A 16,872-nucleotide genomic window follows, 5' to 3' on the forward strand; every position below is an offset into this window, starting at 1 on the left:
GTATACAGCAGAATGGGGGATGATGAAGCAACTGGGAAGATGGCTAGAACACAGATGGAGGAAAACAGGCTGAATCTGACCAAACACGGGTAAGAGTTCACTATTGAGCCTACTCCGTGATGGTAAAGGCAGCAAAGAAAGCATCTTTCTCCACCAGCATTGCATCTTCCGAGTGCCATCCAGTGGAGCTATTTCGAGAGGTCCATGGCCTCTTACACAGTAGCCCAAAGGAAGATCTGGTAGAACCCTTGGTAGTCCATTGTGACTAACTTGCATGGCACTTTGAGGATAAAGTCAGTCCAATTCCGCACAAATTCAGCTCCACATTTAAGGGAGTCCCTTTAACGGATGTTTCCAGAGCACCTTCTGGTCCTGTTTTATTGACTAATTTTCATTTGGTGAGGCTGATGATGGCAGCTGTGTCATGGGGTGCCACAAAGTTCCATCCTATCCCCCATGGTGTTCAACATCTACATGAAACTGCTGGGAGAAGTCATTGGGAGGTTTGAACTTAGTGTCATCAGTACGCTCAGCTCTGCCTCTCATTTGCATCAGATCCAGATGTGGCATGATGATCCTGAACTAGTGTCTGTTCGAGGAGATGGGCTGGATGAAGGATAACACATTGCAACGTAATACAGACAAGACAGAGGTACTATTGATAGGTGGAACCTTAGTCCAGAAGGAGAACTGTCCTGGCCTGGACAGGGTTGCACTCCCCCTAAAGGACAGAGTGTGGAGTTTGGGGTACTCCTGAAGCCAGAACTATCCCTGGAGCTCCAGGTGCAAGCTGTGACCAGAAGCGCCTTCCATCAGCTTTGGTTGAGATGAGGCCTACACTGCATGTCAAGCCCCCCCCCCCATTGGTGTGTGACTTGCATGGAGACCACGAAGAAGAACTTTGGTTGACATACCGACTATGCCTCTATCTGGACAGGCAGAACCTATGTAGCAACAGTAATCCACACTCTGATAACCTTGCATTTAGACAATTGTTATGCACTTTATGTGGTACTACTCTTGAAAACAGTCTGGAGACTCCAGCTGGTACAACTGGAGTCCCATATTCACCTACCCATACCCTAATGGAGGCCCTTTATTGGGGGCCACCTTTAAAAGTAAGGAAGGTAGCAACAAGGGGAAAGACCCTCTCAGCTGTGGCACCCCAATTATGGAATCAGTTCCCCAGGGAGGTATATTGGCTTTTTTCTTACTAACTATTGTCATGGTGTGATTTTGATGTACAAATCAATAGGAATAGCTTACACAGGTATGATCATGCAATCATTGACACATAACTAGGGCAGAGAAAACCCTCCTTTCTAGAAATCAGCATGTGTGCATCTTTGAAATGTAGCTGGCACTAACCAGGCACCAATCCAGAGAAAGCTAGTTGGCACTTGATAGATAACAGTAGCTCAAACAAAGGGCAATTCACACCAGCCCACCCCATCCTCTTCCTCTTCTGTGTAATAGTACATCATCCTCTCCATAACATGTAACCCTTGAATGATCAATGTATAAAAGGGCCGACTGAGGACTACTCAGGTGTGCCATCTAGAATGATTCATTGGTAGCTGGTTATTCTTGAGAATAAATCTTTTAAAAGAAAACCTTTCCCTGCTGTGCATTTTGGGCTTCTGCATACCAGGACACAACAATTTGGTTTTATTATATATCTTATTACTATACCTAGTTATTGTTGTAGCCTTGAACCTCCCTCTGCTATATTGCAGTTGGTTGTGATTTTTTAAATATACGTATTGTGTGTTTTATATTTTTCCCATTGTTAATTTGTAAACTATTCTGAGAGCCAATCTGGCTAATCGAATGGGTTATCAAAAACAAATAAACAAATAAACACCTAAAGAGCAAGAGGAGAAAGGAATGAAAGCCCCTACTAGGAAATGCAATGGTTACAGCAGGAAGCCAAATTCCTCACAAGGGTTCAAATGCCAGAATTTGATCAAAGTCACTGGTAAAAAATAGGAATAGTAATGCTGCAGTGCAAAGCACCAAGAATAGAAAATACTTGTGAAGTGTGTGGGGAGTGAGAAACTAATGATCACACAGTATGGTACAACTTGAAGAGATAACTTATCTGGAAATAACAATCTGTGTCAGTTTGTGTTAACTGTATATAACTCATGAAACTGTTTAACTGCCTTGGGAATGGAATCTCTGCTATTAAACATTCACCAAGCACCATCCCTTACACTGAAGCAGCATCCGATTGGACAAGAGAGCACTTCATAATGTAAATTTATTTTAAGAATCAATATAAGCAAGGTTACTTGAGTGGGGGGACTGAAAATACATTGAGCAGTACCAAGAGCTGCTTATGTTCTAGCAGGATCCACCATTCATGTAACGGGAAGCTACCAAATCCTGCAGTAATCAGAGACTAGCCAAAACACTTATTTCTGAGATTGCTGCTGCTAGTTCCTGTTGCACTTGCAATGGGTCCCACTAGCAAAACAGAAAAAAGTGGGAGTGCAGCAACAGTAATTGGATACAGCCCATTGTCTTAAACTATCGTCTGATTAGCAACGACGGTTGCTTTATATTCTTCACCCGTTTATTTTCATTTTTAAGTAGCAAAGACCACAATCTTTGAAAAGTTAAGTTAAAATCAGAAATGTGGTTTGATTTAGTGAAGTTCACATTAAAGCAACTTTTCCTACTGAAAAGAAAATTTAAGTGTGACTTCACAGGCAGAAAAGAAGAAAAAGAAAAAAGAAAAAGGGGCACTACTGAAGTTCAAGCATGTTCCCTAAGGGTTTAGCACTTACTGAAAGCAGTTAAACAAACACAAAAACAAAGAAAGCAGAGGCATGGAGTGGAATGGCTATATTTTTTACGCATTTCATTTCATGCATTTAACAAAAAATGCATTGTATTATGCTGCTGCCTACAGTTAAGCCCAATGCCTCAAACAAAAAGATCACTAGCACTCGTCTAAGAATTCCTGGGTGTCTGAGGTGCTAGATCCTGAAAGCACCCATTCATGGGTAGACTTTTTGATAGCAGCACACTACATGAACATTAAAATTTTCAGGATCATTATCTTAGTGTGTAAATTTATCAGAGCATAGATCAGCTCCTTTATTTAAGTAGAATACCAAGGATAACACATCCCAATAAGACAATACATAATGAACAGAAGCAAGTGCGTGAATTCTCACCCTTGCTGAAAAAATATACACATAACTAATGCCACATGAGCAATAATAAATTAGCTTGAATCATTAACTGTATCTAAAACATGTCTTATAAATAGATTAGTAAGATAGAGAATCTACCCTTGAAGACGGTCCGGATACTTCAACTGGTGCAGAATAGAGCTGCCAGGTTGCTGACGGGGACCGGGCGTTGTTCTCATATAACCCCAGTTCTCCATCAGCTCCACTGGCTCCCGACTGAAGTCCGGGCCCAATTCAAGGTGTTGGTTATGACCTATAAAGCCCTAAATGGCTTGGGACCTGGATATCTAAAGGAACGCTTGCGCCCATATATGCCCTCCCGCCCCTTGAGATCAGCAACGGATGCCCTTCTCTGGGAACCCTCTGTGAATGATATTAGGAGGGTGAGTACCCGGAGGAGGGCTTTCTCTGCGGTGGCGCCCCATCTATGGAATGCGCTCCCCAGAGAGGTCCGCCTGTAGCTGTCATTATTTGTTTTTCGGCACCAGGTTAAGACCTTTTTATTTAAAACTTATTTTAATTGCTAAATTATTGTATTTATTAGGATTTTAAAATTAGCCGAGAATGCACCGGGGGGGGGGTTAATTTTTTTTTTCTTTTAAATTGTTATATTGTTATTGTTTATGTATGTTTTTGTGTATTTTTTGTGAGCCGCCCCGAGGCTCTGTTTGCAATGGGGGCGGCATACAAATGTTTTAAATAAATAAAATAAATAAATTATATCTGATAGATAAATAAATGCATGAAAATATTACAATAATTGTACATGGTGCTTTATAGAGCAAGCAAACAAAAAGTCAGGTCCATGACCCCAAGAGTAACTTAACATAGGGGAAGCATTACAAATACCTTGTCAGTGTGAAGCTTTCTTTGCTGAGTATCCTACGCTGGTGTGGTGAAGTACTGTTAAAAGACAGTATAAGAGCTAGTGGCCTGGAGGCAACAGATTATTCAGCAAGCGGTCAAGCTGGGGTGGACACTCTGGAGCTGAACAACAAAGTGCTCAAATACAGCCCCAGCAAAAATCCGCAGTTCCATAAGCTCAGATGGGGCCCTCTTTATTCTTTGTGTATCTAGATTTCTGCTAAGTTGCGACTTGTGGTTCTGTCTTCTGGCCATCTAAAGTGGTGGTGATACGGTAAGATATTATTTATTTATTTATTTATTTATTTATTTATTTAGCAAATTTCTATGCTGCCCCATTCGCCAAAGCCTCGGGGCGGCTCACAAATCTATCAATTAAAATATTATACAATAAAAATATAAAACAAGTTAACAATATAAAATAAGTCGCCCTGGCTGAAGAATAAAAAATAAATAGTATTAACAGTTAAAATGACGTTTGAATAAAAAGGTCTTCGCCTGGCACCGAAAAACAAGTAACGACGGCGCCAGGCGGACCTCTCTGGGGAGCGCATTCCATAGATTGGGTGCCACCGCAGAGTAAGCCCTCCTCCGAGTACTTACCCTCCTAATTTCCTTCACGGAGGGCTCCCAGAGAAGGGCCTCTCCCGCAGATCTCAGGGGGCGGGCAGGCATATATGGACGTAAGCGCTCCTTCAGGTAACCTGAGCCAGCAATAATTCCTGCCAACAAGCTGACAGAGTGACTGAGGTCCCTGGACTTCCTTTTTAGTCTCTGGTTGGTGACATCAATAGTTTACATACATGCTATCAACATACTACTGCATTAATGCAATACTCTACACCAAGTTACATGTGATAGTTTTGGGAGCATTTTTCCCATTATCCTAGAATCCTAGAATGTTAGAGCTGGAAGGGGCCAGAAGCCCATCAGGTCCAACCTCCTGCTCAGTGCAGGACCATCCCTCTCAGATGGCTGTCCAGTTGCATCTAGAATGCCTTCAGTGGGGGAGAGCCCACAGCCTCTCTAAGTAATTGGTTCCATTGCCTTATTGTTCTAACAGTCAGAAGTTCTTCCTGATTTTCAGCCAGAACCTGGCTTCCTGTGACTTGAGCCCATTATAGCATGTCTTGCACTCTGGGGTGATCGAGAAGAGATCCTGGTATTTCTCTCTGTGACACCCTTTCAAATACCTGTAGAGTGCTATCTTATCTTCCCTCAGGCTTCTCTTCTCAAGGCTAAACATGCCCAGTTCTTTCAGTATCTCCTCAAAGGGCTTTGTTGCCAGTCTGTGGATCATCCTTGTTATCCTGCTCTGAATGCTTTCCAGCTTGTCTGCATCTTAAACTGTGGTGCTCAGAAATGGACACAGTATATTGGTCTATCAGTGTTTTAAATTATATGCCTACAAGTAAGTGCCTTATTTTCAGAATAAAAAGAATTACAGCACCTGATGTAAGAGTTCAGTTCTATTCTTGCTACATTAACACACCGTAATTGCACCCATGATGCAATACTACAGAACTTCACTAGTGTGGTATCAACAATATTACAGGCAAATATACAGACACAAATATTTAAGATTGTTAGGTTTGAAAGTGAGGTTTTGCTATAATTTTAAGAGCAAATCATATTCTTTGATTAGACATCCTCCTACCTCCAGTAATTTCACTGGAGTCTTGTTTCTGCATGTAAATTTAGACAAAAAATAAGGAAAGGGGTTTCTTTGCCCACATTTCTTCATATGAAAATCACTGCTTGAAATGCAGCATGTTAAGTAGACAGACACCCATATGAGCAAAATAACTATGTTAACTGCAACAATCCTGCTCAATCCATACTCCTTTCTTGGAATTTGAGACTAAATATGGAAATAGTTGACTACTTATTGGTTTGGACCTGAGCTGGCATTCTGCCAATGGCTAAACACAACAATGGCAAACTACATAACACTCAAGGAAAACCTTTTCCTTTCTTCAGTTGTCCTAACCTCCTGAGTGATACATAAACTGAACACCTGCAGATTTCAAGAAGATCATGATCTAATTCTCAAGCCAACTTTGCAGAACTATATGTTTTTTTTTAATCATTAGTTGTTACATAAATGCATGTACTTGGTATTTATCTAATAAGATTCTTCCTGGCAAAATGGCTGAATATTAAGCATAATGCAAAACTCCAATGAACGAAATCCACAATTACAACTCGCTGAGATTTCAATTAGCAGAAGCTATCAAGACTACAACTGCAGTGTAAAATTAACTGTAGGCATTCAAAATTAGTTTATATTACACTTTGCATATTATGGGCACCCAGAACTAAAGCCAAATACCTGTCCCAGAAGGATAGCACACTTCATTGCAGCTGCTTAGTTCTATGAAAATTCTTGAAATGGTGGAATGACGTTCCTATCAATAACAGTCATAATGCAATAAAAGTAAACTGGTAAAATCTATGGATTTGCTCCTAGCCAAAAAAGGCAAAAACAATTTATTGATAAACTGAAGCAATATTTATTTATTTGTTTGTTTTATTTAAAACATTTTTATGCCACCCCCATCACAATGAAGCCTCGGGGCGGCTCACAACAGAAACGAAATACATAAATAAATAACAATATAACAATAAAAAATATTTAAAAACCCTCCGGTGCATCTCAGCTAAAAATTTAAAATCCTATAAATACAAATAATTTAACAATTAAAATAAGTTTTAAATAAAAAGGTCTTAGCCTGGCGCTGAAAAACAAATAACAACGGTGCCAGGCGGACCTCTCTGGGGAGCGCATTCCATAGATGGGGCGCCACCGCAGAGAAAGCCCTCCTCCGGGTACTCACCCTCCTAATATCATTCACAGAGGGTTCCCAGAGAAGGGCATCTGTTGCTGATCTCAAGGGGCGGGAGGGCAAATATGGACACAAGCATTCCTTTAGATATCCAGGTCCCAAGCCGTTTAGAGCTTTATAGGTCATAACCAACACCTTGAATTGAGCCCGGACTTCAATCGGGAGCCAGTGGAGCTGACGGAGAACTGGGGTTATATGAGAACAATGCCCAGTCCCCATCAGCAACCTGGCAGCTCTATTCTGCACCAATTGAAGTATGCGGACCAGACAGTCGTTCTCCAGGAAGGGACGCAGCTGATGTATCAGCCGAAGCTGAAGGAAGGCGCTCCTCGCCACCACCGTCACCTGAGCTTCTAGAGACAGCTCAGGGTCGAGGAGCACTCCTAAGCTGTGAACCCTGTCCCTCAGAGGGAGTGCAACCCCATTTAGGACAAGGCCCAAGTCCTCCATCCTGAGGCCCGAGCCACCCACCAACAGGACCTCCGTCTTGTCTGGATTGAGCTTCAGTTTATTGGCCCTCATCCAGCCCATTACCTCGGCCAGGCACCGGTTCAGCACAGCCACTGCCTCACCTGGATTGGTAGAAAACGAGGGGTAGAGCTGGGTATCATCAGCGTAGTGATGGTTCCGCAGCCCACACCTCCTGATGATCTCTCCCAGCGGTTTCATGTAATAGCAAAGAGGACAAAATGGACCCCTGCAGAACTCCATGGCATAACTGCCATGGCGCAGAGCCATAGTCCCCCAGCACCACCTTCTGAAATCGGCCGTTGAGATAGGAGCGGAACCACCGCCACGCGGTGCCTCCAACTCCCAATTCCGCTAGCATATTCAGAAGGATACCATGGTCTATGGTATCAAAAGCCGCTGAGAGGTCCAGGAGAACTAACAGGGATGCACTCCCCCTGTCTCTCTCCCTGCAAAGGTCATCATACAGGGCGACCAAGGCAGATTCAGTGCCATACCTGGGTCTGAAGCTGGACTGAAATGGGTCCAGATAATCAGTTTCATTCAAGAGTGCTTGGAGTTTTCCCGCTACCACCCACTCTAGCACCTTGCCCAGGAATGGGATGTTGGCCACCGGTCTATAATTGGCGGCCACCTCTGGATCCAGGGATGCCTTCTTTAGGACTGGCTGGACTACCGCATCCTTTAAAGGGGTAGGTACCCGGCCGTCTCTTAAAGAGGCGTTGACCACCTCCAGGATCCAGGTTCCAATCCCGTCCTTGGTTTTCTTAAGTAGCCAAGATGTGCATGAGTCTAGTAAGCAAGCGGTAGGGTGCACTTGTCCAAGCACCTTGTCCACATCATCAGGCCGCAACAACTGAAATTTATCCATTAATTGTGGACTCAACAGCATTGATGGCGTCTCCCCAGTAGAATCTGGTTCAATAGTAGAGTCAAGCTCGTGGCGAATCTGAGCGATTTTCTCCCTGAAATGCTTGGCAAAGTCATCACAGCGGGCCTTCAAGGGTGGCACAAGATCTTTCTTTGGGCCCGGATGTACCAGCCCCTGCACCACCCGAAAGAGCTCCACCAGATGGTATTGTGAGGAGGCAATGGAAACAGAGAAGAATTTCTTCTTCGCCGTCCTCACCGCCACAAAAAGTACATAAAATAAAAAGTACATAAATTGCTTCTCCTTCTGGCAAAAACAATATCTGACAGGTGACTTTGGGGTGATTAACATTTAAACATAAAAAACAAAATGTTATTTAACATTTCAGCACAAAGGTTATTTCCATAAAAACTGAATCAAGTTATAAGGTTGTCCTTACCAGTCTTTCTGATGAAGCTGTTCCTTATAGAACAGGACATGCTTGAGCACTTCATCTATTTCAGAGCAGCTGTTATGTACACAAATCCAAACAAGGAGGCTATGCCAAAGAAATGGCTTAATTTTGAACTGCTTTTGTTCAGGATTTAATTCAGCTGCTGCACTGGTACTCATGGGTGACTAGAAAAAATAAGTTAAATCCATTAATAAGACCTTCTGAATACAAAGTTAATTGGTAATTTTCTGCATAGACCTGCATATCAATTTTTTTCCATCATAATATTTGACTCAATCAGCACTATATTTCCATGAAGAGTACAACTAATTTCGTTCTCCCAGTGCATTAAAAACAGCTCTAGGACACAGTCAAAAGAATAAAATGTTTTTATTTGCTGCTTTTTATTATGGTTTTCTGGTGTGTTCATTTTTATTGGATTGTATTCTGTTTTAAATAATTTATTGGCCACACAGACCTGGAATCTGATTTGATGGGTGGCAGTAGAGAAACATTATAAATGAAGTAACAAATGGACTACAGCTCTTATTTGAATGTTTGTTCACTTATTTTAATCTTTATATACCTCCCCCTTTCCATAGGCATCTGTTTATATTGTACAGAGACACGCAACATGAAGACATTGTACCGAATCAAGCAGCTGAATGCTGTAATCCAAGAGATGTGTCTCAGGATCCTTTACAATTTTGTGTTCAGTGTTGAGGCACAGCTCTCGTAGCCTATCATGCTTCCTTGCTTTTCTCAGGGCCAGTAAGCAGAATGAAGTTCTGAGGGATGGGGAATGGTGGGCAAAGTGCTGAAGGACAGAACCCTGTGTGATGTGCCACCTGGCCTGCACCCCTTAAGCCCCCCTGTTGCCCTGAGGTGCAGTTACAGGATGCTATCCCATCACTAATGTCAGTGGGATTCAACTACCTGTTCGATTGCCTTCTGTACACGCAATGGGCAGCATAAGCTTGTCCTTTGCCTAAGGCAGCAATGCTAAGGCCCTAGCTCCTCCAGCAGTACTGTAGCCCAGACAACTACCTGGGGTTGAGGGCCATCCTAGATGCTCATGCTACGGTTGCAGCATCACACTTTCTCATATCCTCCATAATGGATAAGATTCCCTTCTCCATCTTTAACAAAGAAGGTGAGACAAACCTCCACATGCAAATCTTTTAATGAAGTAGCAGAATCATGCTGTATTGATTTTTATTATAAACCAGTCTGGATATTATTTTATTTGAAAAATAAGACACACAGTATAAAAATAAATGAAACTAATGTAAATTGCAATCACACACTTAAAAAGACATGCATCCAGTCTTTCATATGAGGTCTGGCCTAGCCATCTACATCTTCCATATGCTGGCCAGATACTGATAGGCTGTTTATCTTTGTTGTATACTTTTTATGATGCTGCTCCAAAAGCAGGGTCAGATAGGATCTGGGAAGATAAATTCTTTCATCACTTCATTACCACAGTCCAACATATGCAAGGCTGTTACTGAACATAATGCCCAAATTTATAATTTGGCTCATTAAGTTATTGCCTTAACTGGAGACACAAAAAGAATGTCATAACAACGATGCCTACTAGGCAATAAGATGCCGCTGAATCGACTGAGAAAAGAAACCATGGAGGAAGAAAAGGTGCTTTGGCGTTGATACAAAAGTTTCTTCCTTGTCCTGTCAAATTCCTTCACAAATGCCCTGAAATTTATAAGATTGGTACATGTATTCTGTATTAGAGGGTTTAACAGAGTAGTCATGCTTAGCATACAAAGGAAAGTCTTTGCAAAGGTAGCTACGTCTGATGATTTTGCATGTAGTCAGTCCTCAGCAATGCTGCAAGTAAATTATAGATGATATCCACCTACACATTTCAGCTGCACATTACAGCCTCCCCTTATATGCCTATTTTTATTTTCCTTATTTCAACAACTGCCATTCTTTGGTATAGCTCTGAATCTCTCCATAAAAAGTAACAGAGCAGAAAAAGATTTCAGAAACATTATAGGAGAGACAGCTAAAAATATCAGGGTGGTGATTCAATTACTATTAATGGAGCTTAGTCTCCATAATATATTTAATTGAGCTGTGCAATAAATTATTCCTCAAGGTTTTCTAAATTGAGGAGTACATCTCTATAGCACCCTCCAGCAAACCAGGATGAGTGAAAGATCTCTAACTGGAGCCCTGGGTAATTTAAAACAAAATCAATTCCAGTCCATATCCTGCCCCTTGAGCTTTTCTTTCCAGCTCATGCTGAAATATGCAGGAGAGTTGCTACAGCCCTTGAGCTGCATTAACTCAAGCATGGTGGGGCTAAGGGAGAACTCAAGGGGCTGAAAAGCAGGAGATAGTAGAGCACAAGCTGCCCCATTAGCATTCATTCTCTGCTCTCTGGGTAGCCCCACTGTGACCAAAAGGCAAGTATTCAGGGCAGAGCCTAGAGCAGGTTGGCCTTTACAAATGGAAAAGCCAGCCTCAAAGCCTGTCAGTGCTTTCTTGTTCAATATCCTATATGCCTGCTACTCTGCCTTTATAACCATTTCCTTCAATTTGATCTATTTGCATTTCTCTCTATATTCATGTGTGCAGGGTCCAGACGTGGAGGGTGGAAAGTACACTTGGAGATCCAGGTAGTGGGAGGCAGTCCAGGCTGCAGCCCATTACCATACGGTGGGAAAATTGAGGTGAAACTGTAGATTATGCTTGGGAATATATATGGAAATTGATTTCCTTTTATCTACAGAACTGTTTGTTCAGATCTTGTGAAATCGGCTGGAGCCAAGCAGAAGCAGTGAAAGAGAGTAACAAGCAGCTCTCTAAACAATGGGCAAGGGAGATGCCCCAGAAGTTCACAAGCCGGGCATGCTAGTGGTGGCTTTTTTCTAGTTTATTTTTCTTGGCATCTGATATTCAGAGGGAAACTGCATTTGAAAATGGAGGTTAATTTAGCTAAGCTTCAGTAAGCAACCCATCTTCCATACATTTGTCTAAATCCTATTAAAGGGATCTAACCTACTACCCCCACTCCCCCACACAGTGAATTCCCTATGTTAATTATCTGCTTAACTTGTTAAGATGCTGATGCTGATGACATTTACGCCCTGCCTTTCTTGCGCTTTCAAGGTAAAAGGATCGTGACCCATTATTATGACACCTGCTTTGTATACAAAAGGTCCTAGGTTTGGATTAAAGGGTGACAGTATCAGGTGATAGGAAAAATTCTGCTCAAGCCCCTAGAGAGCTGATCCCAGGCAGAATACCAGCTGGGTTGAATGGACAAATAGACTAGGATGGTACAAGGCAGCTTTCTATATTCCCAATGTGTGAAGCACTGCTTTGTGAGTCTTCCAGAATTGTCTGGGAGAGAAGCAATTCAAAGCATGGCCTACCATGGCAAATCTCATATCTGGAGCAGCAGTAGCCAGTGATCAGTGGCCGGGAGCATCAGTTCAGAGAGGCAAAGGGATGCAACAGTCCTCCTGATTCTAGCCAGAAGGGCATTCTGAGGTCAACAGCTACACTGCTGCACCTGCCCCACAAATCTCTACGTTCAGTTTGTAGACACAAAGAAGGCCTGGAGGCGAGTAAATTAAACCCAGGAGTGAGGATGGCCTCAAGTTTCACTTGCACTGTGGGAGACCTGCCACAGAAGGCAAAGAGGTTGTAACAGGCTGCTCTGCACCAAAGTAGGTCCATCCTGAGAGCAGCAGAGTAGTCCAAACTGATCTAGAGTTCTAAAACTTGATCAGGCTTGATTATTTATCTGATGAAGCAGCCTCCACAGACCCCCTCTTCCTGCTTTCCCACCCTAGTGCACTTCAGATGTCCCAGGTGTCCATTTTAATCAGCCCCAGCCTACACATGAACTGCAAACATCTGGAGGGCACCAGGTTGGATAAGACTGTTCCAGAGTGTTCACCAATATTTTCAAGGTGAAAGAATATCATTCTAGGACAAGTTATATGAAATTGTCAGTGTTATGATAAGGATAGTAATGCCATAAAATATGTGATAATAATATTCTTAAGAGAGCTTTACTGTATCTGTACATATTTTTCTCCTGTTCATATATTTATGTGAGTAGAGGGGGGGCAGGTTATACCTCATTCTACATACAGTTTTCTTGGACTTCATGATGCATCTAGAATATTAGAATATAGTACTCATGTATTGGTGTGGTTTACTTCCCAGGATCTTCTACTACTTTGCACAGGTTTCTAAATGCACTGAACAACAAAGAGCACACACAAGCAAAGTGCACAAGTGTGTTGTACTGGGCCAGGCTATGCTTGCACCTTACACCCAGAAACTGCTGTACTGCTTAGTTCCTCTCCAGAAAAAAAACCCCTGAGTGGATAGCAGACTGTTGATATCAGCAGCATGCACTGCAGCAGTAAGTAGTTTCTCTACTTTAAAAAAAAATGCTGGCCACCACTCTTCAAGAAGGTGATTTTTTAAAATGAGAAATTATTTGTTGAGACAGTGCCAGACACTCAAGAGTGTGCCTCTGTCTTCCACTCAGCGGCTAGGTTCACATGGCACAACAAACTACACTGTAACCCAGTGAAGCAGAGATGATAATTGCTCAAAAGTGTCCAAGCAGCACTTGGAGTCAGCTGTCAGAAGCTCCCACAGCTGGTCCCAGCAAAGGAAAGCTGCTCAGGAACCCCCTCTACCAGGACTGGCAGCAGTGGGATGAACCACATTCTGCCCAATCTGCTCAGGAAGCCAAGCTCACCCTGTGATCACAGCAGTGGGTGGGGGCAGCAAATTCTCCTGGGCCTCCCCTGGAAGAGACCCAAGATAATGCACTGCGCCTCCTCTGCTGCCATCTATATCAGTCCACAATCATAGCAGTGTGTGAGGAATTTGTTTTAACCTTGGACTGCAAAGAAATTAAATCAGTCAATCCTAAAGGAGATCAACCCTGACAGTTCTTTACAAGGACAGCTACTGAAGCTAAAGGTCAAATACTTTGGCCACCTAATGAGAAAGAAGGACTCATTGGGAAAGACCCTGATGCTGGGAACAATTGAAGGTAAAAGAAGGGATGGCAGAGGTCGAAGTGGCTGGATGGGGTCACTGGGGAGGTGGGTGTGGGATTGGGAGGACTCTGGGGGATGGTGGAGGACAGGAGAACCTGGAGGAATGTTGGCCATGGGGCCACGAAGAGTTGGACATGACTTTGCAACTAAAACAAGTATCTAGGAATAGCCATAGGTTTAGTCCAAACGTTTTCTTCTGCCAACAGAAGGAGCTGCCTTAGACCAGAGACTGAACCCGGGCCTTCTACATGGAGAATATGTACCTTACCACCAAACAGGGCTGTGCATTCATCTTGGCAAGGCATGAACTGAAGGTGAATCTCTCATCCTCACAGACAGCTGAATCAGCTTGAACTCTGACATGGTACAGATCCAAGGAGAGCCAAAACAAAGCAGTCTTAGTCTGAGCCTTTGGATCCCACTTGGAAGGCTATGCATGCTGTTTTTACAAATACATTTGACAACTATTTCCCCCAAGGTGTCCATAAAGGGAAGATACTAGACAAATAAGATGGAAGCAACACCTCTAGCTGGTTTGAGAGAGATACAGGAGGCTGCTTCCATACATTCATCACCTATTTTAGAGTTCCAAGCTTTGACCAGTATAAAAGATATATTTTGTTGAACTGCTGTCCATCTGTCCAGTTCAACTCAGTGCCAGCTTTAATTAATTTACTAAGCATGCCCACCATAATAACACTCTTTGCTGCATCGTATAATATCCGACTAGATGTGACTTACTGTGTCAAGAAATGCCTTATCCTGTATTTCTTCTGAACTTGCTTGAGTTGCTATTGATGATTCAGAAATGACTGCTGTTTCACAAATAGTTTCTCCAGCCTTCAGCATAAAATGCACCAGGAAAAGGATGTTCGGGTAAAGCTGATAGCAGATTTCACAAGCTGCTAGTGCTATGGTACACAATAAAAAACGTTTAATATTTGTCTTATGGTTTCATATTTTGTCCTATTGGTCTTATTATGTTACAGCTATCTTTGGCAGAAGAAGCTTTATCAAAGCATACCCAAAGCATGTTTTTAAATACTGTATGACCCCTTGTGGTTGCAACAAAATCCTACATAAAAGTCTAAAGAGCTTATGCAACCCACACATAAGGATGCTCAAATAAGTCTGCTTTACTTTCTCTAACACAATTTTTCAAGTTCATTCCACCCTCCTTCTGTATTCATTTGAAAAATGTTCATTAAAGTCCACATCAGAATACATACACGGTTTTATATATTATTTTAATGAATGAGCTTATTTTTCTGATCAAAGAACTGCATCATGAAAAACAGAGGACAGTTGCGTTCCAGCATGCACATTGGCTTGGGAAGTGCTAATTAGGTTGGTTTGTAATTAAATGCAAAACAAATCTAATTTCTCCATTCCTATTCACACATTACAGATGGAGAAGCTTTCTATGACAGCTGTATTCCTGATTAAGTGCAATTAATTCATTTATGGCTTTTAAATAAAAGTATGTTGACAGCTATGAACATGTTAGCTAACAGTGAATTGGAGATCCTTCATATAGAAAATTAGGTGTTCATGTACATTTGCATTTAATGTGGTAGAATGTAATAAGCCAATTATTTTCATGAAAAGAACATTTATACTTATTTTAAATGAAAATGTTGTATACAACAATAAATCTTAAACAGCATTCTAAAATTATAGTTTTTTAACAACATTCTGTCACCAACACCATAAGGGTATTAATATGAAACTGATAGCTCAAACTTGAAACAAACACATGAACAAACAGATTCATTTTAGGGAAATATTGTGAGGACAAGGTTGTACTTTCACTGTAGATTTTCAACATGCATTTTAATGTTTTTTCAGCATTCCTTAAGAAACAGGGAATTTCAGTTTTTAATATTTCTTTTTCTATATATGGGTGTTATGGGTGAGTCTTGTCTAAATGGAAGGAATGCAAATATAATATTACTATTGTGTTTAATTTGTATGACTCCATGTTCTTTGTTCTTCATGAACTTGTGTCTATGACAACCAATAACATTAGCAAAACTGCAATACTACTGCAGTCTTCCCACCACAGTAACAGCCTGCTGAGTCACTGCATACAGCATACACATATGCTGGAAAGGCTGAGGTATGCCAGGAAGGTGTTTGACATTCACTTACTTTATTATAAATACTGATAATGTGGATGAGTAACAACTTTTCTGGTTTTGTCAAGCACTCTGTTTTCCTCTGCAATTACATTACTGGCACACAGCAGCGTGTGCAAGGCACTGAAGGCCCTAAATGATTATATTGTATATCAGAAGTATGCTTGACGGAATCCTCAAAAGGATTTTGCAGTGCCAGATTTTTCTATTTCCTGAAGGAACTTTTTCCTGCTTGAAACACATGCTACACTATGGCCAGGGTGATTCAGGTTAAGCAAATTCCATTTTGATTGATTATATGTACAGCCCATCATCCTCTTCCTCTGCATTTTATCTGCACAACAACCCCACTGGGTAGGTTAGGCTAAGAATTGGTGACTGGACAAAAGCCATGCACTAAGCTTCAGAGCAAACTAGGAACTAATACTCCAAACACTACACCACACTCACTGTCAGAGGATTGGATCTGTTTCTCTCAATAAAACCATGATTTGAATACTCAATCATGTTACTTATAATTAAAAGTCTATCAACAGCAGTGAATCTCTTCCAAATCACTGAAGAGACAGTACTGTAGTGGGAATAGTTTTCCAATATTTTTCTGGTCAGTATTTATTCCTAAAGTTTGGTTATGGTTCATGCTCCACTCCCCTGACAAATGTAAACATGAAGAAACTCAGACTTACTTTAGACATTTTACAACTCCCATAACAGAAGAGGATAAAACAATAACAGCCAAGCAATGCTGAGATTCCTTGGCATTTTTGCCACCATATTTTTATTTAGTTATTTTTATTAGTACTGCTTATAAACCACCTAATTTAACAAAATCTCTAACCAGTCATAAATAAATATTAGCATTACATTCAAGTACTCTATTAGAAACAATTTCAACTGCAACAATACTACATACCATTGTTAAAAACGATGCATAACAGTTCAAGGAACCTTAAGATGATGCAGCTTATGATTAACAGCAATTACAA

At 41.5% G+C, this 16,872-nt stretch overlaps 1 protein-coding gene across 1 annotated transcript in view; it reads right to left on the minus strand.

Annotated features, from left to right (window-relative positions):
* The window catches only part of TMEM232 (transmembrane protein 232), a 152,482-nt gene that overhangs the window by 99,526 nt on the left and 36,084 nt on the right, over positions 1-16,872 (minus strand). The window contains exons 6-7 of the mRNA XM_044446156.1: positions 14,490-14,659; positions 8,692-8,870 (exon numbers count right to left, since the gene is read on the minus strand). Coding sequence (XP_044302091.1) covers positions 8,692-8,870; positions 14,490-14,659 — 349 coding nt within the window. The remainder of the gene's footprint in view (positions 1-8,691; positions 8,871-14,489; positions 14,660-16,872) is intronic.

The sequence above is a fragment of the Varanus komodoensis genome, unplaced genomic scaffold, assembly GCF_004798865.1.
Source record: "Varanus komodoensis strain SLA01 unplaced genomic scaffold, ASM479886v1 scaffold5, whole genome shotgun sequence".
In the NCBI taxonomy this organism is placed as follows: domain Eukaryota; kingdom Metazoa; phylum Chordata; class Lepidosauria; order Squamata; family Varanidae; genus Varanus; species Varanus komodoensis.